This window comes from Lynx canadensis, chromosome C2 (assembly GCF_007474595.2).
Source record: "Lynx canadensis isolate LIC74 chromosome C2, mLynCan4.pri.v2, whole genome shotgun sequence".
In the NCBI taxonomy this organism is placed as follows: Eukaryota; Metazoa; Chordata; class Mammalia; order Carnivora; family Felidae; genus Lynx; species Lynx canadensis.
The window spans coordinates 90,325,586-90,347,257 of record NC_044311.2 but is presented as its reverse complement, the minus strand read 5'-3'; the positions used below and the strand labels follow the sequence as shown (position 1 = coordinate 90,347,257).

At 48.5% G+C, this 21,672-nt stretch overlaps 1 protein-coding gene across 1 annotated transcript in view; it reads left to right on the top strand.

Moving 5' to 3' along the window:
• The window catches only part of PDIA5 (protein disulfide isomerase family A member 5), a 90,573-nt gene that overhangs the window by 12,223 nt on the left and 56,678 nt on the right, over positions 1-21,672 (top strand). Inside the window, 4 exon segments of the mRNA XM_030329931.1 lie at positions 9,591-9,717; positions 12,608-12,695; positions 20,943-21,026; positions 21,276-21,321. Coding sequence (XP_030185791.1) covers positions 9,591-9,717; positions 12,608-12,695; positions 20,943-21,026; positions 21,276-21,321 — 345 coding nt within the window.

Below are 21,672 nucleotides of genomic sequence, written 5' to 3'. Positions count from 1 at the left end.
GCTTTCTGATGATAAGCTATCTAAGATGAAATGGTAGGGTGGAGGACATGGACTTGTAAATATTTCGTTCTCTCAGCCCTGTGGGCCCACTGTGTGGCACAGCCTCAGGAATTTTGAGTCCTTGGCTCTGGAGGGCTACCTGGAGGCCTGAGATGGCATGTGAGGAATGCTGTGTTGGGGAAACCAGCCAGCCCAGCTCAAGCCTGTGAACTGCAAGGCCTTCTGGTCTCCTGCAGTGGTCCTCTTAGTCATAAAGGGCCGAGGTTGCAGGGAAACTGGAGAGCTACTAGCTGACTTTCCTTTCATTTGTGGGTAGTTGTCACCAAGTGACCAAGATACCTGACGGGAACAGGCATGGTGAAACTTGGGTAATTTAGAAGGAACACAGTGAACCAAATCTTTGATAGTCCCTCTGTCTCCTTCCTTACAACAATTTATCTGAAGTATAATACATGATTTAGTGCCTTAGACTCTTTGAAATATCCCAACTGGAGCAAATGTTAATATTTCTTTCCAATTTAGGCTTTTGTTTCAGTAGGGACTCAATATCCATTTGTATGTCTGCCAGAAAACCCAGAATGAGTACCTTACAGAGGTCATGTAATTCACTCATGTTGAAGCCTAGGAAGGGGTGTTCTAGGGCCAGTACATACTCCTGTGGGTCAGGGACCCAGGTACCTTTTATCTTACTACTACACCTCTGTAACAAGTCCTTTCTCCTCATTGTCTCAAGGTGGCTGCTTGAGTTCTAGCCATCTTGTCTAAATTCCATCTGGCAGGAGGAGGAGGAGACTAAGAAGACCCAAATGTCTATTAGGAACAGTTCCAAACACTTCTGCTTATATTTGAGGGGCCAGAGTTTGGTTGCACAGCCAGCCACACTTGCTGCAAGGGACACAGAGGAGTGTCCCTTTTTAATGTGGGTGGCCACAGATCCAGAGAAACTCAGCAGTTTTTGTCACAAGGTATAATTACCTTACAGTACTTCTCTGGTAGTGATCATGAGGATAGATTTATCAAAATGTCACAATTGGCAGGGACTTTGGAAATTATTTTAAGTCCCTTCATTTTACAGAGACTTAGAAAAGAGAGACTTGCCCAAGGTCACACGACCAAAAGGTAAAGCCAGTGCAAAACTTGGGTTTCTGGCTCTTTCCACCAAACCTCCAGCTCTAAATTCTCAGTCAGCTCGAATTCTCTGACCTTGGGTTCAGGTCATCTGTTTTTAACATTTTTCCTGGATCCCTTTACCACCAGCTTCTTTAGAGTCTAGACTTTTAGATTCTGACATTTGAAAACTATTTTGAGCAAAATGTGGGTTACACTAAATTAAAACCGGTTTCTTCACAGCTCCCAACATAGGAAGGGTATCTTTTTTCAGGTGACAGAGCAAAAAAGGTCAAGTTCCACCTCCACCCCTTTTCCTAAATGCTAAAATTTCTGTCTTCAAATCACCCTCCTTTAGCAAGCTGCTTTTACATAATTGAATACCCCTGGCTTCATGATCCACATTGAATAGTGAATCTGTAATGACAGCCAGCCTCCCCGGCTACAGAGAACATGAGGGTGCTGGCACGCACCCCAGAGATCTGGAACTTTTTCCAACAGAGGGTATAGTGTGGCAAGGAGTGTTCTCCCTATTATTTTCCAAAATTGTACCACTCTTTATCTCCTTAGTCTGGTGGGGATGGTGGGTGAGGTTAAGTGAAGAGAGAGCAGTTTAAGTGTGCTGTGTGTTAGAGAGGGAGAGAGCGAGCTGGAAAGGGGCTCAGACTCCTGTACACAACTTCTAAGAACAGCACATCTGGGCTCATTGATCCAGGGCCCTGAGAACAGGGTACTGCAGAGGGTTATAAATCCCTTCTTGCCATGGTATTTTGGAAGTTTGGGGCTTTTCCTGGCTGCTCTGAAGGGAAGGAGGTGCTCTTTTTCTGCTTGGGTCCAGGGAGCTTGTGGGGTTGAGAATAATAGACCATCTCTGGGCAGGAGCTGGGAGACCTGAGCTCTAGTCCTTGCTCTGCTGCTTACCTGTTGTGTGACTTGGTAAGCAATTTAACCTCTCTGAGCCTCAGTTTCCTCATCTGTGAGATGAGGCCAGCACCCACTTGTTAGGTTTTGTGAGGAGCAAACGGGCACAGAATCTGGAAGGAGCATTCTACATGTACCGCGTGGCCTCTTGGTCTGGGTTGCCATGCAGATGGGTGATTATTGCAGGTTTCAGGTTATATCCTGAATGTTGTGTACGTGCATGCTCCTTCCTGCCTGGATGTGCTGTTTTGCCTCATTGTAGCCAGGGCCCTGGAGAGGAAGAGGTGGTTCCCGTTTCACTGTTGTTCTTGCTCTGTGATTTGTCTCACTAATAGTACTAATAAGATAATTATGATTATTATGTACTTCTGTGTGCCAAGCATTATGTTAGGTTCTCTATGTGCTTTTTCCCCCCTTCATTTAATCCTCAGCCATGCCCGCAAAGGAGGTATCAGTATTATCCTTTCCACTTTACAGGTGGGGAAATGGTGCTCTGAGAGGTCATGTTGCTCTAAATGACGGTGCCCGTGTTTGACCCAGGTCTGTTTGGCTCCCGAAGCAGTGCTCTCTCTGTGCTGTCTGAGGGGTGGGGATCCCTCAAAGGGAGAAGATGAGAGTGGGCCTGTAGGCTGGCCCTGATACGGGCAGGAGAGCACTCAGGGCGTCTGGAAGATGAGAAGGCTCATGCCTCCAGCTGTGGTGGAGGTGGAGTGAGGGCTTCTGCGCCCAGCAGCCGGGGTGCTGCTGGGCCCTGAAGGGGACCTGTGCTCTGAGTGGGGGTGGAGGCTGCTGTTACCGTGATGGAGGGGCATGGTGTTCTAAGAGGGGGTATATACTTTGACAGGGGACGCTGACATGTGGGGCTCCAGGATTCCCCAGCAGCAGGAACAGAGGCAGCTGGCCTTCCCAGCAGTGTTCTGCCCTGCACTGGGGGAACGTTTTATGGGTCTGAGCCCAGGCCCTAGTGTAAATACTGTTAAAGCTGAGGGTTGGTGAGCAGAACGATCCGAAGCCAGTGACTTAGAATGTAAAGAGCTGCCATACCCGGGAACAGTTCTATGGCTGTCTGGGAAGGTGGCTGGCTGCTGAAGCACTTCTCAGACACTGCCCTCTCCCCCCTGAGGGCTTGACAAAGCAGAGAGTTTGTGCATCATTAATGTTGTTATTATTGTTGTTATCAGGGTTTGTGGGTTGTGACTTATGAAGTCTGCAGGAAGGCTCTTGGCAAGGCGATTCAAGGCTCACTGGAGCTGCATCTTCAGGAAAGGAAGGAGCGTGCACACTGCAAAGGTTAAAATAGACGGAAGCGGAGGAGAAAGGAGAATGTTAAGTGGCTGGAGGAGAAACCTCTTGGGGAGGGAGGCAAGGGCAGTCCTCCTGACTGCTCCGTGGTTGTGAGCTGACATGATGGTCAGTCTGAGGCCTGGCACCCAGGGACCTTTCATCTTCCCCCCCTCTCAAAGATACTAAGCATGGCATCTTAGCTCTTAGTAACCAAGTCTTCTGGTTCTCTCGGATCTGGGTATCCTGACTCTTTTTCCTCTCTTGCCCCCAAATCTCCAAATCCTGCCTCTCTAGGCCAGTTCTTTTCTCCTGTGCCCACACTTGTCCACAGTGGAGACAGCCCATCCTTCTCCTGACCCACTAGACTACCTGCGTGGCTTCCCCTCGTCACCCCGGCTCCCACACTGGGGTGTGCTTTCCCTTCTCAGCAGCCTAACTTCCGGCTGCCTTCCCCCCGCCTCTCTGCTGTTAAGGTTTGCTTGTTATGTCCCTGGGGACTTTGCCATGGTCTTTGCCTGCAGATTGATCACCCCCTTTCCTGTGTGTCTCCTCCCTGGTCTGTGTTGACGCGGGACTTCCACTTTATCCTTCCTGATCTTCCTCCTGGTCCTTCCTCCTCTCCTCAACTGAGGATTTCCCTTGTCATCTCCCTCTGAACCTGACCCTGGAGCCTTCACCGGCCTCAGGGCTCGCTCTCCAGCCTGAAGAAAGCCTGTGTGTCCACATGTCCATGCCTGAGCATATTATCTATCACCTCCCTCAACAGAAGACCAGAGCCTCTTCTGCCACTGCTCCCGTCTTCCATCTTGGCTGTTGTTCCACACTCCTAGCCCAGATCCTTGGAGTCACTTTAGCCTCTTCTCTGTACCCTCCTTGCTTACATAGGAATAGTCACTGAGTTCTGTTGTTTTCCCCCGAGGCTCTTGGATAGACCCATTTCTTGGGCAGCCACCTCGTTGGTCCTTCCACCTCCAGCCTCCCTGATGGCTTCCCAGTCTGAGGTCATGGCCAGATGAGGCTCTTGAGCCAGGCTTTCTTGAGGTGGGGCATGGTCCTACCCACTCTCTCCCGGACCTTCACTGTGCTGTGGTTTGTCTGCTTTGGGTGGCCCCTTCCATGTCTCCCAAGAGCTATTATGCCTTCACTTTATAACATCTTCCTAGTGTGTGATCTCTGTAGAGGTCAGGAGTGTGGTAACCAGTGTGATTTGTCAGGTTTATGTTGCTGGGCAGATATTTCCTGCGGGCTTTCAAGGGGCCAGGCACTCTGCTGGGCCCAGCCCTCCGGAGCTCTTAGTCTAGGGGTGGAATAGGGATTGGGGGAGGTGGAGAGGAGACACCTCCATAGAGAGTTCTAAACTAGGCTGGCTATGGGCAGTGCCCAGTTTAAGTCCTAGCATCCTACTGGGTGATAGTATTCAAGCAAAGTCAATTTGCTCAGTGTATTTCTTATTGAGCTTAAGTTCCCTGCTGTGTGAGAGTGAACGTTAGGTCAGAGCCTTTGGTAGCTGGCTAGAAAGTGGTTTTACTTTGAGGGTGGCTATTGGTTAGATGATCTGAGGGGTTCACTGGGTTTGTTTAGAAAGGAAGCTGTGGGTATGCCATAAGACTTGACTCTTGAGGCTTCTGCTGTACACACTTTGCTGTCACTGTGGCCCACCAGCATGCCACTGTGCTGCCTGGGCAAGTGGGCTCTGGACCCATCCTCCCTCCTTTCCCCTTTCCTTCTCACCAGTTCCAGAAGCGTAGGTGCCTGCCAGTCTCAGGAGTGCTGGTCTACAGGTCAAAGTGCTGAGGCACTGGGCAAGGGTAGTTGTTTTTCCTGACTGATAATATTATCTGGGGATTAAACACAGAGCAGCATCAATGTGGTTTTCCAACAGATTCTTTTCTTTTTTTCCTTTAATCATGTGCATTGAGCTATGGACTTTTTAGTCTGAAGTCCATTAGCTCCCTGGGAGCACTAGAATAACATGTAATAACATAATGGAATGACCTTTTTGGCGAGCTCTCAAGGTGGGCTGTGCAAGGGCAGTGGGTCCTTAGGCATTATACACAGCTCTGGGAGGGCAGAATGAGGGTGAAATAATTCCTCAACTCTTCCTCCTGGATAGTTTTACCCTAGGGAGAAGGAAACTTTGAATGCCAATGGCAGATTATATTTAGAAACACTAGAATATGGCCACATTTCTATCTTATATTCTGCTGAGATGGAAATTTGTATTATATATTATGGTAACTGATACTGTTGAAGTGCTTTATGATTTATAAAGCATGTTCAGTAAGTTACCCCATTTCATCCTCACAGCAGTCCCACTAGGGAGGTATCATTATCTCCATGTCAGATGCAAGGCACTAAGCTGTAGAAGTTTGAGTGATGTTGGCTAGGCATCTTAGGTACTAAGTAGTAGAGCTCAGAGGCAGCTCAAGACTTCTGGCTGCAAAGAGGCAGTGGATTGGCAGGGTATCAGGTTAAGTAGAGAGACTAGGTTCAGGTTCTGGTCCTGTTACTCATTAACTATGTAACTTTGGTCAGATTATTTAACTGATCAGTATAATCAAGCATATCAGATAATCTACAATTGTCTCATTCATCCATAACCTTTTGTCTTTGCTCCATTATGGGCTCATTGCTTTATAGACTACAGGATATTTGTCCTGGACTCCTCTTCACTGTCAACATGGTAATTTTCCTTCCCTCTGTCTGTGGGATCCTTTGTTTCCTAGGTTCCATGTTTTTTCTCATTTTTTATTCACTTGTTGTTTTGGTAGAGCATGAGTTCCAGTACCTTCCTGAGAAAGGGTGTATTGGTGGTAAGTTTTTCACATCTCAGCTCTTAAGTGTAAGTAAGTCTGTACTCACTATTGACAGATAGTTTGGCTGGGTATAAAATTCCAGTTGGAGATCATGTTGCATGAGAGTCATGAAGGCAAGGCTTCATTATTCTGTGGTGTGCTAATGAGCAGTCTTATGCCAATTCTGACTCCTGATCTTTTGTATATGGTGGGATTTTTTTTTTCTTTGAAATTTTCGGAATCTCCTCTTTGTCAGCAGTTTTCTGAAAGTTTTCAGTGATGTACTTTGGTGAGACTTTGTTTTTTTGGTTTCGTTTTGTTTTTTTTTTAACTCGTGCAGGGCTCTCTTGACTGGAAACTTATATTCTTCAATTCTGGGATATTTTCTTGAATGATTTTTTTTTTTAATAATTTCTTTTCCTCTGTTTACTTCTTTTCCTGGAGTTACAGTAAAACCTTGGTTTGTGAACATAATTTGTTCCAGAAACATGCTTGTAATCCAGAGCACTTGCATATTAAAGCAAATTTCCCTGTAAGAAATAATGGAGGGGCACCTGGGTATCTCAGTTGGTTAAGTCTCGGACTTCAGCTCAGGTCATGATCTCACAGTTGGTGGGTTTGAGCCCTGCATCAGGCTCTGTGCTCACAGCTCAGAGCCTGGAGCCTGCTTCGGATTTTGTGTCTCCCTCTCTCTCTCTGCCCCTTCCCCACTCAAGCTCTGTCTCTCTGTGTCTCTCAAAAATAAATAAACATTAAAAATTAAAAAAAAAAAGAGGGGCTTCTAGGTGGCTCAGTCAGTTAAGCATCTGACTTCAGCTCAGGTCATGATCTTATGGCTTGTGGGTTCAGGCCCCGTGTTGGGCTCTGTGCTGACAGCTCAGAACCTGGAGCCTGCTTCAGATTCTGTGTCTCCCTCTCTGCCCCTCCCCCTTGTGCTTTCTCTCTCTCTCTCAAAAATAAACATTAATTTTTTTTTAATGTTTATTTATTTTTAAGAGAGACAGAGACAGAATGCGAGTGGGTTAGGGGCAGAGAGAGAGAGAGAGAGACACAGAATCTGAAGCAGGCTCCAGGCTCTGAGCTGTCAGCACAGAGCCCGATGCGGAGCTCGAACTCGCTAGCTGTGAGATCATGACCTGAGCTGAAGTCGGACGCTCAACCGACTGAGCCACCCAGGCGCACACCCCCCAAAAAATTTTTTTTAATTAAAAAAAGAAATAATGGAAACTCACATGATTCATTCCGCAACCCAAAAATATTCATATAAAAATTATTATGATACTGTAATATAATACAAAATAATAAATAAAATAAAAAATATAAAGAAAAATAAACAACCTGCAGTTAAACTTTTAAAGCCTTCGTTACTGGTGTGAGGGAGATGAAAGAAGAGGGTTATTGTGTAGGATGACTTTCACTATTGCTAATGGAATCACTGCTATCTGTTGGCTCCATGGAATCTTTTTTTGCATGGGGGCCATTGTATACACTCACATAGATGTTGGCTATAGTGCAGTATTAATAAACTCTTGTCATATACTATATTTAATGTAACTGGCAGTAAGGCAACAGAGGAAAGGGATCTATATCTGTAGGCAGCCTGACCCAGAATGAAGAAGCAAAGTATTCATTAGCTTACTTGTATGGAAAAGCAAAAGACTGTCCATAGGTGCTTTGAAGTGACAAAAAATGCACTAGTGCCAGTTGTGGGTACCTTCCAGTGTTCTGAAAAATCACTGATTTCTGTCAAATGCCACAGCCTGAGGCTGAGCATCTGAGTGTGGGAGCTGGTCACCCATAATCCTAAAGCAAGAGAGAGAGAGAGAGAGACCATTGGCTCAGTTGTGATCATGTGATGTTTGGCATCATGTACTACTCATATTGCAAGACATTGCTCATTTATCAAGTTAAAATTTATTAGAAATATTTGCTAGCCTTGCAGAACACTTGCAGAACAAGTACTCACAATCCAGGGTTTTACTGTAGTTTAATTTGGTACTTGCACTTAATGGATCCATCTTATTTTTCTTATCTTTTCTTCTATTTTTTATCTTTTATTTTTGTGTTTTATTTTCTAGGAGTTTTTTTTTTTAATTCTACTTTCAACTCTTTTGAAATTTTTTATTTCTGTGAGAGTTTTTTGTAAGAGTTTTTCCTGATTCTCTTTGACTATTCCTGTCTCATAGCATTCAATTCTTGTTTTATGGATGCAGTATTTTGTTTCTCTGAGAATAATAATTATAGTTTTGCTGTTTTCTTCTGTTGTTTTTCTTTTCTTCTAAGTATCATCTTTCTTTTAGTTTGTTTTCATCCCTGTCTTTTGTGTTAAGGGCTTTCCTCAAATATCTGGTGAACTTGAGTTATCTGTATTGAATAGCAAGGCACTGGCATGGGCGTTGGAGACTCTGTGAGTGTGAGGAGGAGGTGAAGGGCATTTGTTTACTGAGAGGGCCTCACAGTGGGTATTTCAGTGGGAAGTTAGTTGTTTCATTGGAGGATCTCCAAATCACCATCTTTAGGTTATTTTTCTTATGCTTCTCAGTTTCCTTAGAGAAACATTCTCTAATGTCCTGCCTAGGGGAATAAGACTGACAACATTCTGGAAAAGGGAAGGGAGATGTGGGGGGAGTTGGGGCTTGAGGATCAGTGATCTCAAGGTTCCGTGTATAGACTTTCCCTTAAATCCCCTCGTTTTCTCTCAGGGCCATACTTCTACTCCCTGCCTGGTATCTCCCAGGAGAGCTTTTCTTAGTCTCTCCATATAGTAGCCCTGTGTTTTCTGACAGCTAGGCAAGGAGCCAGGTATGTAGGCTGGGTGAGGGGATCTGCTGTATGACTGTTCCTTATTTGGACTTTTAACACACCTCCTCCCCCAGCCTCTGCTTCTGGCCACCCCTCCTTGTGCCTGCAGAGGTGCCTGGTGCCTCCAGTGCTCAGAGTTCTCAGGGTTCTCTGGGAAGAATTGGCTCATTTCTTGTTGGCTGGCCTCCTGAGATCATTGGCTGAGTGGGAAAAGCTGAAAACCTTCCATTCCCATCCTGAATATGAGAAGTGATGTTACTTCTCTGTGGATTTGTGCATCCGTGCTTCTAGGTGGGTGGCATTTTCACGTTGCTCTGGTGTGTGGTGTTGGAGTGCCGTGCGGAGTACAGATGTCCACCTCAGAGGTCTTGATTGAGTGGGTGGCAAGTGTGTCCATGCAGCATTCTTGTGTAGTATGCAGCCCCTACAACTTGACAAATGTGCCTGAAGATGAGGGGGGAGTTGGAGACTGGGAATGGTCTGGGAAGTGTCTTGGGGGAGAGGTGTTGGTAATTTGGAAAAGGGATGATGTGGAAAGGTTGATGTAGTCCTGAGAAGGGTCGGTGTGCCCTTATCCTTCTGAAGTAAAATGTGTTCTAGGCAACACTTCTGCGGGCACCCATTCTTCCTTGGGCTTGGCGGGAAGCTGGGGCTCATGGTCCTTGGCTCCTTGATCCCCAGGTCGTCCTGCCAACGTGGCTGTCCTGTACAAAGGTCTCCTCACTCATCGAGAGAATTTCTGACCCCAAGGACTTGAAAAAACTTCTCAGGACCCGGAATAATGTGCTGGTGCTTTACTCCAAATCTGGTGAGTGCCCAACCTGGCCTTGGGGGTCATCCATCAGCGATGGGATGGTTTGGGTTTGGGGCACCAGTGGGAGGCAGAGACCTCAGGACCAGGAGCCACTCAGGGAGGGTCCAAGGGTCATCGGGCTTGTCCACTTTCCCCAAGAGATGAGGCAGAAGCACAGAGGGGTGTGAGTTCTGTTTCTTTTGCATCCTGAGAGGTTGTTTCAGTTCCCTATAATCAGTCTTTCTTGGGAAGAGCCTCTGGAGTCCTCACTACCTCAGGAGGGAGAGGATGTGTGTGAAGGGAGACAGAGGATGGTGGTCAGTGGGGTGGATGTTGTGGCTTCCTGGACAGGCACGGACTGGCCATCACAGGACACAGCCAGAGCTGTTGATTAGCTGGCTGGGTCGGCCTGTCACCAGCTGAATTGGTCCCAGGCTTGGGAGCACGCACCCAGGTTCGCAGCCCTGGCCCTGCCTGGCCCCCATCTGTCCTGCTTGGGGGTCAGAACATGAGTGAGACTGAGTTTGCGGTGGGCTCCAACAGAGCAGTTTCAGTGGAGGGTGGGACTGTGGCTTGTTTGCCTCTTCTGACCTTGAGGCTGGCAAGGGCATAGTGGATGGAGAGAGGTTTGCTCAGCTCTTGGCTGCGACTTTGAACATCTGACTGTTGGTGTTGTTCCAGCAGAGTTAAGTGTTTTCACTGCTCCTAAGGATGCCAAGTTTTCTGTGCCCTGGAGAAGCAACAGCCAGTGGCTGGGCCAGTTCCTGGGCACAGTTCTCCCTGGCAGCTCATCCTTGACACTCATTGGCACTAGGGGCTGATGGATGTTTTGGATGTGTGTCTCTCCTGAACCCTGCATCCTCTAAGCACCCTGGCACATGCTACTTCTTGCCCTTTTGAGGGCCTGGCACACACTTCCTGAGGTTGTTGTTGGGAGCCCAGAATGTGTCTAGCATCTCTGTTGTCAGGAGTAGGGGGAAATTGAGGCAAGGGAGGAGCAGAATTGCTCCTGAGGCCTGGAGCATAGGGCCCTGAGTAAGCATGGCTCATCCCCTTGGATGCTCTTGGAGCTGGGCAGTTGCCAGTGCTGGACCATGCTCAGTTCCTTCTCTGGGTAGGTCCCGTCACATAAGCTCATCATCTGACAAGGACTGCAAGGACCTTCTGCGACATGCTCCTGTTTGCTCCTTTGCCTCCTTGAGGGAGGCGGTGCAGGTTGTCAGATAATGTCCAGTGTACAAGTGAGGAAATTGAAGCAGAGGGAGAATAGCCAACTCATCTGAGGTCTAGCAGCCGGTAGATGGTGGAGCTGTTCTCTGTGCTTCCTCTGCTGGAGGGTCGGAAGAAACAATATTAATCCTGCTGGGACGGAAGGGCTCTGGAGATCACTAAATGGTTATGGTAAGTTAGAGAGTGGGAATGTGAGGTCTCTTGATAGGGGCTTGTGGGGCAGGGGGCAGGGCGAGGACCGCACTTCTTTTCTCTTCTGCCCTCAGCCAACCCTTGTTGGCACTGGGACTTCCGGTGCTTCCTGCTTACTAGACCCCTCCCTGCCTCCTACTGCTGGGATAGCAGGACCCAGGTGACTACCTTCCTGCCTCCTTGCCCAGGCCTGCTGCGACACATGTGACCCTCAGTGGGTTTTTGGAGCAGCACAATAACTGGATTTTCTCCACTTCCACCCTCTCAAGCAGTGTGTACCTTTCCCCTGCCTCACCAAGCTCAGGCTGAGCCCAGAGGAGTGGTGGGGCCATGGCCTTTCCCACCTCTGCCACGCTCCCTCCTCCACCTGTCCTTGTGGGGGTTCTTGGGAGTGCCTCCCTCGGGTGGCTCCCTGTGCGTCTCTAGAAAGATGCTTTTTGTTCACTTGCATGAAAGGCTCAACATGCTTTGTATTCACAAACAGCTACCATTATCCACACTAGAAAAGGGGATCTGTGGAGGTGAATAATTCAGACATCAGTTTTGCTTGGCTTTGGAATGTATCTTAGGGTTTTTGGTGAGGGAGGCAGCAGACCTGCTCTTGCTACCAGTGTCTGTGTGGCGGGCCCTTCAAGTGAGCTCACAGATGTGATGGGGGAAGGGGACACACTGGCCACAGCCACTCTGCAGCAGACCCTTGCAAGTTGTCAATGTTGAAATCCTGGCCACAGAGGCTTCATCCCCAAGTACCTGCCCTCCTACAGTAGTTCCCAATGCTTTGCCCCGGTACCTGGACAAATGAAAAACTTCCTTTCTTGTGTTCACCCTACCTTGCCTCAAGGTATAGTCATGTTTTTATAGCTAACCCCTGAGGTACTGCCAGGGCTGGCCCTTCTGTCGCTTCTGGGGAAATGGGCTGTGAAATGTGACTTGGGTACACTTGACATTGGTCCATCTGGGACCAGTGTCCCATATAATCCTCATTTAGCCACCAGGTTGCTGAGCCCCTACCAAGATGAAGATGTGATGCACAAGTAAAGGAAGTATCTGGTCCCTGCTCTTGTCAGCTCGCGGTTTGAGCTCCAGGGCAGATGAGTGTGGAATTGGCAACCTTGTTCCCTATATTAGTTATAGAACTGTAATTGTTTGGTTATAGAATTTTCACAGTTTGTCCCAGAAAAGTAATGAGTCAGAGTGGAGGATCTGACTGCGAGATCCTTGGAACAGTGAGGCATGAGATGTAGCGTAACAGAGGTGTGAGTTGGGGTCTCGGCGTCTGTGGGGAGGAGTCCAGAGCCTGGCAGGAGCAGGGGTTTCTGAGAAGAGTTCTCCCCGAACTATTGATTACAGGGTCAGTGTTTTAGTGGCGCTCAGGATCTCACCTCAAGGATGGCCCCCCATTCTTCCTTGCCCTTAAAGGAAGATGGCAGGGGTGACCCTCGTGGACTTGGGCACAGATGTTTAATTTTTTATTTTTTTACAGAGGCTGCAGCGGAAAGTCATCTCAGGTTATTGTCCACTGTGGCCCAGGCAGTGAAAGGACAAGGCACCATCTGCTGGGTAGACTGTGGGTATGTCCTGGGGACATGGGGCGTGGTGGCTGGAGGACGGGGCGTCCTTGGGGGATCTGGAGGGTGGGGTAGGGAGTTGTCCTTGATTAACTCTTTGGGAAAGAGGCTGTGATCGGAGAGATTGCTGTAGAAAAGCTTCCCTAACCCTACTTGAGGGTCACATGTGGACTGGAGAAGGGGCAGTTTTGGCTCTCCCACTTGTTCTTTCCAGCCCCAGCATTCTTCCTCCCTTTTTACTCTGTTGTCCTGTGTGGCTTGACTTTTTTCTTCCCAGCAGGTGAGAGAGGGGGCCTTGATGGCCAGAGAGACAAGGTTCTTTTCAGAGGCACCCAGTGGGCTTGCTCGTGAGGGGGGTCTGCAGCAAGAATCATGGGCTTCATCTCCAGCCCAGGGCATTAATAGAGGTCTCCACTGCCCTCGGTGCAAAGGTGGTGGAATCAGCCACCTTGCCTTCCGAGGTGGCTCCATTAGATGTGTCAGTGGCTTTGTCCTTCTAGCGCTCTCTTCTGACCTTTGTCTCCCTGCCTGCCACTGCCTGTCCTAGTGCTGGTGCTCCCAGCTCCTTCTCCTTCTCTTTCTCCTCCTTCCTGACCTCCCTCCTCCCAGAGACTTTCTTGTCTGTGTTAAGGCGGCAGGATCAAACACCAGCCCACAGGAGGGAGTCTGTAGGAAGGGGGGCTACTTCTTAGTGTGGGGAAGGGGGCTCTTGATGGAATTCCTCTGATTCTTCCTAGTGTGGGAGTTTGAGTCCAGGGTGTACTCAGCTTCCCTTTCTTTTCAATCATTAGGAATAATTTCCACATCTCTCTGTGGTCAGTGCATTGTGCATGCAATGCACACACACCCACACCCCCTCTTGTTATATAATTAGCTCCCAATTTGGCCTAGATTGGCATAAATGCATAAAAGGCACTTAGATAGTGAAGGAACTTAGGAGGAGAGGTAACTAAGAGCAGGTTTGTCCTTTGCATGTTTGAACACCTATTGTATGCAAAGGTCTATGTTGCACTTGACCTGGATACCAGCGTTATACGCCCTTGTGACTTCGGACAGGAAGAGTTTCCGGAGTCACTGTGTCCAGCCACTTCTCACCTGGACTTAGGGTTTGTCGGGAGTATGAGCCTGGGAAGAGGAGGGGAAAGGAGACTATTGCACTCTTGCAAGTACGGGAAAGAGGTGGGTCTCTGCTGGGAAAAGGGCTTTTTAACCTTCACTTTTATTGTGGCTGTTCTTGCCTGAGCTACAGCCTGGCTACCACATTTAACCCTGTGGGTTAAATGAGCTTTAGGGCTGTACTGCAGTATAGCCTTCTTCCTCTTCAATCTGAGTTCTAAATTTCTGGTTTTTTAGGGGCGCTCGGGTGGCTCAGTCCGTTGAGCATCTGACGTCAGCTCAGGTCATGATCTCGTGGTTCGTGAGTTCAAGCCCCGTGTTGGGCTCTGTGCTGACAGCTCAGAGCCTGGAGCCTGCTTTGGATTTTGTGTCTGCCCCTCTCTCTGCCCCTCCCCTGCTCATGCTCTGTCTCTATCTCTCAAAAATAAATAAACATTAAAAAAAATTTTTTTTTTAATAAAAATAAATTTCTGGGTTTTTTAAAATTTGTTTTTTAAAGTTTATTTTTATTTAGAGAGAGAGAGAGAGAGTGTGAGAGAGAATCTCCAGCAGACCCTGTGCTGTCAGCACAGAGCCCCATGTGGGGCTTGATCTCACAAACTATGAGCCAAAACCAAGAGTTGGACACTGCCTGAGCCCACCAGGTGCCCCTAAACAGCTGTTTTGTGAATGAACTTCTGGCACACAACTGATTTATAAGTTGATGGCCTCAAGTTTGTCTTGCCCATGATTGAGGAGAATTGAAGGAGATTTATGTTTTGACAAAGCACTGAATGAGACCAGGAGAAGGAGTCTTAGCTGAGTGGTGTTTGCTGTAGGGGTGTATGTGCGTGGGTTCATGCTCCTGTCTGGCCTCACACCTCCTGATTTATTCAGACATCAATTTACTGGAAGAGACTGCTTCCCAGACATTTGATAAGATCTTGGCCATTGGTTAATTCTAGTGCATAGTTGGTCTAAAAGTGTTCTTGTCTTGTAAGTATGTCTCAGTCTCCCACATTTTACCAAGAGTGTGCTACGTGACTGGTACATAGCCTTTGTCAGTATTAGAGGGGACAGGACACTTTGGAATCTCCATATCTGAGGATGACACCGGTTCTGCCACGCCAGCCGATGGAGCCTTATCACAGGAAGTTCTTAGGCTTGCAGGTGGCAGAAATGGGCAGAAGAGCTTTGATTTAGTTGCTGCATTCCCCTGCAACATTCCCAAGCATTTACTATGTGCCTTGAGGTACACAGATGGACAGTAGTGTCCTCAGGAGCTCAGTGTGCAAGGAGGAAGCAGACATCGAACCAGGTGATTATAATCCATGTGAGAAGTGTAGTGAGTGGAGGCTATATATGAGAGGGGTTTCACTTTATTCTGCCTGTAAAATTCTGCCTGAGAAAGCTTCACAGAGTAGGTGGAGTTCCAGTGTGATGCAAAGACCTTTGAGTACCAGGTCTTTAAAGTGCCCTGGCTTTCCCTGCAGGCAGCTCCCTGTGGTATGGGCCCCGAGGACTGCCTGGGCCATCTGCCGATGGGTGTAGAGGTGGCAGTCCTGCTCTGCTCCATGCACAGGCAGGACTAAATGGGGCCAGGGTTAATGTGTGAAGACAGACTAAGAACATTAGAATTCAGGACTCGTTTGGAGACATGATGTCTGGAGTCAATAAAAGTGCCAATGGGAGAAATAATCCTATGACTTTTGATGTGCTAAAATGGAAATCTAGGGAGGCATCTTAGAGCCTAAAGAGGTAACCTTAAGACAAAAGGATAGATTGTTCTGTGTAGTTGCCACTCAATTCATTCCTCTAAGAAGTATAAACTGAAATGTTAAATAGCTTTTAAAATAGTTTAGATAAGTAGATGGATTATGGAGCTCTAATGGATTGTGTTAGAAGAGGGGGGTATCTGGGTCCAAATTGGAAATCATAGGTAGGGTGTACTGAAATCTTCCCAGGGCAGCCCAAGGGACAGAACTTGGGGCTCTAGTCCACAGAGGCTACGGGTGGGGGGGGGTGGGTGGCAGTTCTCACGGATCACCATTACATAAGGAGTTCCCCAAGGGTGATGCGTCTGCCCTCCTGCTTGGCCACACCTGCTCCTGGCCTTCAGAATGTGTCCCGTAAACCATTAGGGGAGCCTACCACGTTAACCCCGTGGCCCAGTGATGAAAGCTCTCACCGTGTCCTAAGTGCATTCAGTCTGTGTTTATGAGTCTGAGTGAGACGCTCCAGGGATGGGCAGAAGTGCTTTCGAGAACGCTTTCTCTTGCTGTCTGCAGTGGAGTGAGCATGTGGAACAGAGCCAATGTCTGCTCGCTTTTTATCCTAGCGGCTACTAAATAGCAGGTGGTCAGCCAGAGTGTGCCTCCCCTCATGTAGGGGAGGCTCAGTCAGTTAAGCATCAGGCTTCGGCTCAGGTCATGATCTCATGGTTCATGGATTCAAGTCCCGCATCAGGCTCTGCACTGCCTGGGATTCTCTCTCCCTCTCTCTGCCCCTCCTTTGCCTCTCAAAATAAATAAAACTTAAAAAAAAAAAAAAATAAAGGACAGGTGAAGGGAACAGGGGACATTCTAGGGCAAGAGAAGACAGTGCTCTGGTGTGAAGTGTCTTTGAAGATGTGCCTAATAAGGGCAGAGGCCTGGGTTGAAGGTTCTGTTCTGCTACTTACTAGCCCTGTGACCTTGGACAGGTCTGTTTACTCATCTGTAAAATGGGACAATAGTGCATATTCTGCCTTCTTTCCAGGTCCCAGTAAATGAGCTTTTTCTAGAATATAAATGTGAGATCCCATTTTACTGTTATTTTTCATCTGGGCAGGATTGTTTCAGAGCATTCCCAGAAGCTGATGGGGAGAAGTGGTGCATGCATTGTTCAATGGCTCTTTCTTGGGTGAGGATCGCTTGGTTGTTGAGAGGATGCCCCTGAACAAAGTCCTGGGCATCACAGTCAGCCCCAGTGTTCAGGATGATTTGCTGTGACCCTTAAGAAGTCTGGAGTGCATTGGGACTTACAGGACTGCGGGTCCTGGGGCTTGGTTTTAAGTCCAGACTCTGACAGCTAATAGCTGTGGGATCTTTGGCAAGTCGCTGCCCCCTCTGGGCTTCAGTTTATACTTGTGTGAACCATGGAGTTGAATCTTCCAGTTTGCTCTCATCCCTAAATAGCCTGGTTCAGAAAATCCTGGAAGCTGCCAGGCTTTGTGTGTAGTGTGTATGTACCTAAGTGTCCTCCAGTCTTTTGGGGGGTCTTTCTGTGTCTCCCCCCATTCTGGGCGTCTGCTTCTTAGGTCTCTCCTGTTTTTTCCTCAAAGCCTCTGTCCTCCTCTCCCGCTTTGTTCCCTCTTCCTTGCTGGTTTCTGTCGCCTCTTCCCACCTCTGGGTCCCTGCCTCCCCATTTGTTTGGTCTTTTTCCTCTGCTCTTCTTTATATGGGTATTTCTTTTCCCCTTATTCTCAATTTCCTGGCTCTCCACTCCCTACCCTTGCCTGTATGGCTGAAGGCACCCCCCACCCCCACCCCCACCCCCACCTATGCTGGTTTTCTCCCAGGTCCCAGGCCTGGTAGCTTGTGGCTGTGAGGTGTCTGTAGGGTGTCTGGATTCTATCCAGGGGTTTGTTAGCTGTCCCTTCCCCTCCCTCCACCTCCTGGCTCAGACCTCAGCAGGCACGCTCGGGTTGGCTGGTGGTGGTTGTCCGGCTGTTAAGCGGGTTGTGTGCTAGGGAGTTGGTATTCCCCTCGTGCCCTGCAGCCTGGCATTGGGCTCGGCCTTGGCACGGAGTGCTGCTGTCAGGGCAGCTGAGCCGGAGCCAGCAGGCGGGAGCTGTGCCTGGTATGCTAATTCCTGGGGCCGATTCTCACTGGGCTGAGGCTGCATATCGGGAGCTCACTGCTTTCTTTTCCTGAAGGTTTAAGGTCATTACCTATAGCCACATTTTCCTTCTTCTCCCTTCTCTTTCTCCCATCTGCTTTAGTTTCCCCAGAGCAGTGCTGGCTTCCAGATCAAGACTTGGGGCCTTCCAGGGCAGGCATAACATATTTTGAAGTCTTATGTTTTCTTCTAAAAATTATTTGAATTTAGCATTTTCTTCTTCATGTGTAAGCATATTTAACATCACTTACTGGAGCTCAGTAGACAGAGCCCAGAGAGCCAGAAGTGCAGGGCCTCATCCCGACAGTGAAAAGACAGCATCATTCATTCATTCACTCCTTCGCTCAGGCTATTTAGAGAGTGTCTGCTAGGTGCCAGCTGCTGTTGTAACTCTGGGGAATCAAACAAAGCCCTCACCTTCATGGAGCAAACATTTATGATGGGGGTGACAGTGGACACGGTCAGATGTGGAGCTGTGCTCTGTGAAGAGAAAGACTGCAGGGAAGGGAGTGTGGGAATGTGGGAGGTGCTTGGCTGAGGCTCTGAGATCTGTGACAGAGGTGCTCAAATAGGCCAGGAAGCCACCTCCCCCGTGACCCCCCTGAGAACTGTGCATTATTGCGAGCACGCGTGTTGTGCGCATTTGTGTGTGTGTGTGTGTGTGTGTGTGTGTATGTGTGTGTGTGTATGTGTGTGTGTCTGTCTGTCTGTAGGGAGCAGGGGAGAAGAGAGAATCCTGGGGGGAGTGTCATAATCCAAAGAGGGAAGTGGGTTGCACCAAGTCTGCAACATGGAATCCTGTGGCAGGGACAGCTGTGACTCACTTAACTGGAGTGGGGGGGCCACAGGCCGAAGGCAGGGCCGGACCCGCAGCCAGGGGTCCACTCTGAGGAACAGGCGGGAGAACCTCTGTGCTCCCCCTCCCCGGCTCCACTCAGCCTTGTTGGTTCCCCTGGTTCCCCTAAGCCTGGTCTGAGCTCCCCGGGGACCCTACTGCTGCAGCAGCAAGACTTTTCTTTGGCGTGGGTTCTGGCAGAGCAGGCAGGGATTGGGGTTAGAATGATTCTGAGCCCTGTCCCTCCTCTCTCTACTTTATGAAAGTCACGGGAAGAGGCTGCCAGCCAGGCTTGAGGGAAGAGAGCCAGCGTGGGGTGGCGCTTCTCCCCTCCGGTTGGGTGCCTTGCAAAGTCTGAGCGGCCACCTCAGGTGCGGCAGAGTGGGCAGGCCCATTGGGTGCCCCTGCTGGATGCCAGGATGGGGCTGAGGGAGGCCTGAGGTGCTTGAGATTGTTGTTGCAGTTGGGTGAATGGCAGGTGGTCACCCAGAAACAGTTGAGATCGGCAGAACAAAGCTGGACAAGGCAAGTGCCAAGTGAATGGTTGTAAACATCCCAAGTGGAGTCCTCTCCTGGGGAATTAACTCAGGCAGGGAAAGGGCACCTTAGATGCAGTTGTTTGCAAACAAATCTACCACCTGTAATAGAAGGGCTTCACCACAGAGCCCCTGTGGGCAGGGCAAACCCAAACTGTAATAGCCCTTGTCACTTGGAGGCGTGTATGGCATCCCCATGGGGCTTTAGGGGACGAGTTTCTAGCAATTGGATTCCGTGGGCTGCCCTTCCAGGAGCTTTCTGATGTATAACCCTCAGCCCATCTGGATCTCCTCCCCATCTCTGCTTATCTACCTTCTCTCTGGATTCCCTGTCTCTAAATGCCCTTGCCACCTTGGGGGAGCAGCCACTGTATTGTCATTAGCCTTTCCTTTGGAATTTATCATGCATTTCTTTTGAGTCCCCACTGTTTGCCAGGTCAGTGGCTGTGGTGTTGACTACCACAGGCAAGACTAAATAGGGAGGGAAAAGCCTGGGCCTGGGTTGGGGTGGGGGCAGGAGGGCGGCCCCCTCTCTGGACCTACACACATCTCTCTAGTAAGACATGCTTCTTGAATTGCAAAGTGTGTTCTACGCTTAAAACGAGGGTCCACATTTTGCTTGTCCACTGATGAATGTTGCTTTTAGAATTGAGCTGAATGGTTGAATTAGTCTGTCTGTATTGGGGCTGGTGCACAGCTGTGTGAAGCTGATGGCTGTAGAAGGTAGTGAGGTATGTAAACAGGTGAGAGATGAAGGGACTTCCCTCAGGTGGCTGTCATACCTGGCAGAACAAAGTTTCTCATGCAGTGTGGTCAGTGGGAACCAGTGGACTTGGGTAGTCAAGATACCCTCACTAAGTCCATGTGGCTCTGGAGAGAGGGCCCTGCATGGGTGGGGTAGCTGGCTGCCTTTGGCTGGCCATTGGGCAGACTTGGCTGAGTGTGGTGAGGTTATGGGGAAAGCTATGAGACAGATGGGGTCTCTGAGGGGCTGGTGGGAGTCATAGGGGAGGCCAAACTTTGGAAAGATGAGGGAAAGGAGGAAGAGCCAGAAGAGGGACAGTGGTGTGCATCAGGATCACCTGGAAGGCTCACTTAAGGACATAGTTGCTCAAGTACCCGCAGAGTTTTGATTCAGCAGATTTGGGATGGGGCCATTTCTAACAGGTTCCTGGGTGGTGATGATGCCGCTGGTCCAAGGACCACATTTGAGGTCCGTTGATCTCACAGGAAGGAAACCGGAGATGAGATCAGGCATGAGCACTCTGTAAACGCTGAGTGCACCAGACAGACGTTTCTTATCAGAAGTGTGAGAGTGTGATATTGCAGGAGCTGCACCTCGCTGAAGCGTTCTCCTCTCTCCCTGTGGCTTCTGTCAGTACCTGCTCAGATTCGTAACTTCTTCAGCCTTGTAGGACATTCTCCTCTTATCCTGGTCAGATGGTATATAGTAGGTGGGATATGGTACACATTTGAGCTTAAAAACAAAAGCTTGCTTGGGCCTTAGGCAGAGAGTCTGAAGTAATGGTCTGGGAAGGGCCACGTTAATCTGTATTCTTTAAATTTCCCAGGTGGTGCTGATGAGCAGCCAGGACTGGGAGCCACAGATCTATACTGTAGTTGGTTTTTTCTTCTTAGAATGGGCTGTACTCCTGGGGACTTGCTTTGTCCAGAGCTGTCCATGTTGCCTCTCTGCTTATCTCTGTCTTTCTTGATCAGCCCATATCCTTTTAGTTTCTCTGCTTCCTCCAGTTCTCTGAGAGCCCACCTATAGTCAGGGCCTTTCCTGCTATTGAGAATTTCAAGGTACCAGGCTTTTTTTAGGCCACGAGCAGATTTTACTCTGTCAACACCTTTGTGAGGACCTCAGGTAACAAATGGTTTCGGACATTTGTGTCTTTTCAGTGACGCTGAGAGTAGAAAATTGTGCAAGAAGATGAAAGTTGACCTGAGCCCAAAGGACAAAAAGGTTGAATTATTCCATTACCAGTAAGTACATGTGGGCATTTCCAATTTCCAAGTAAGTGCTAGAAAGCTTTCAGTGGTATTCCCAGTGAAACAGTTTTGAGTTAGGTTAATTTTATTTCAGTGTTTTCTTCTGCGTTTACAGTTCTTTTTTTAAAAAAAATCTTGAACTGTGTTCAATGGCTGAATGTTATTAAGATGCTGCAGGAAACCAAAGGTATGTATCTTCATAACCATTCTTAAAGTTAACACCTTTTTCTCCTCATTCGACAGGGATGGTGCATTTCATACTGAATATAACCGAGCTGTGACATTTAAGGTAAATTTACCTCCCTCATTCTCAGCAGAGGTAGAGTCTGAACAAATGCCAAAGGCCTGGCAGGTTTTCTCTGAGAGAAGGAAGGGCAGATTGCACAGATAGCTCTTTCAAATGACCTGAGGGATTCTTATCTCTAGAGCACATGTCAGCAGAATATCTGGAAAAGTTGTAACCGTTAGCACAATGGGGATGGCCAGCCTTGTAGATAAGTGTGTGAATCTATCAGCAGAGGCATGTGGGTGAGACATGTGACGTTACGCCTCTCTCCTCCAGAGGCCTGGGTTTCCTTTTGCTGTGGCTTGAAGCGCTCCTTCATCTCCACGGTAGTGTCCATACTGGCTATCCAGAGTC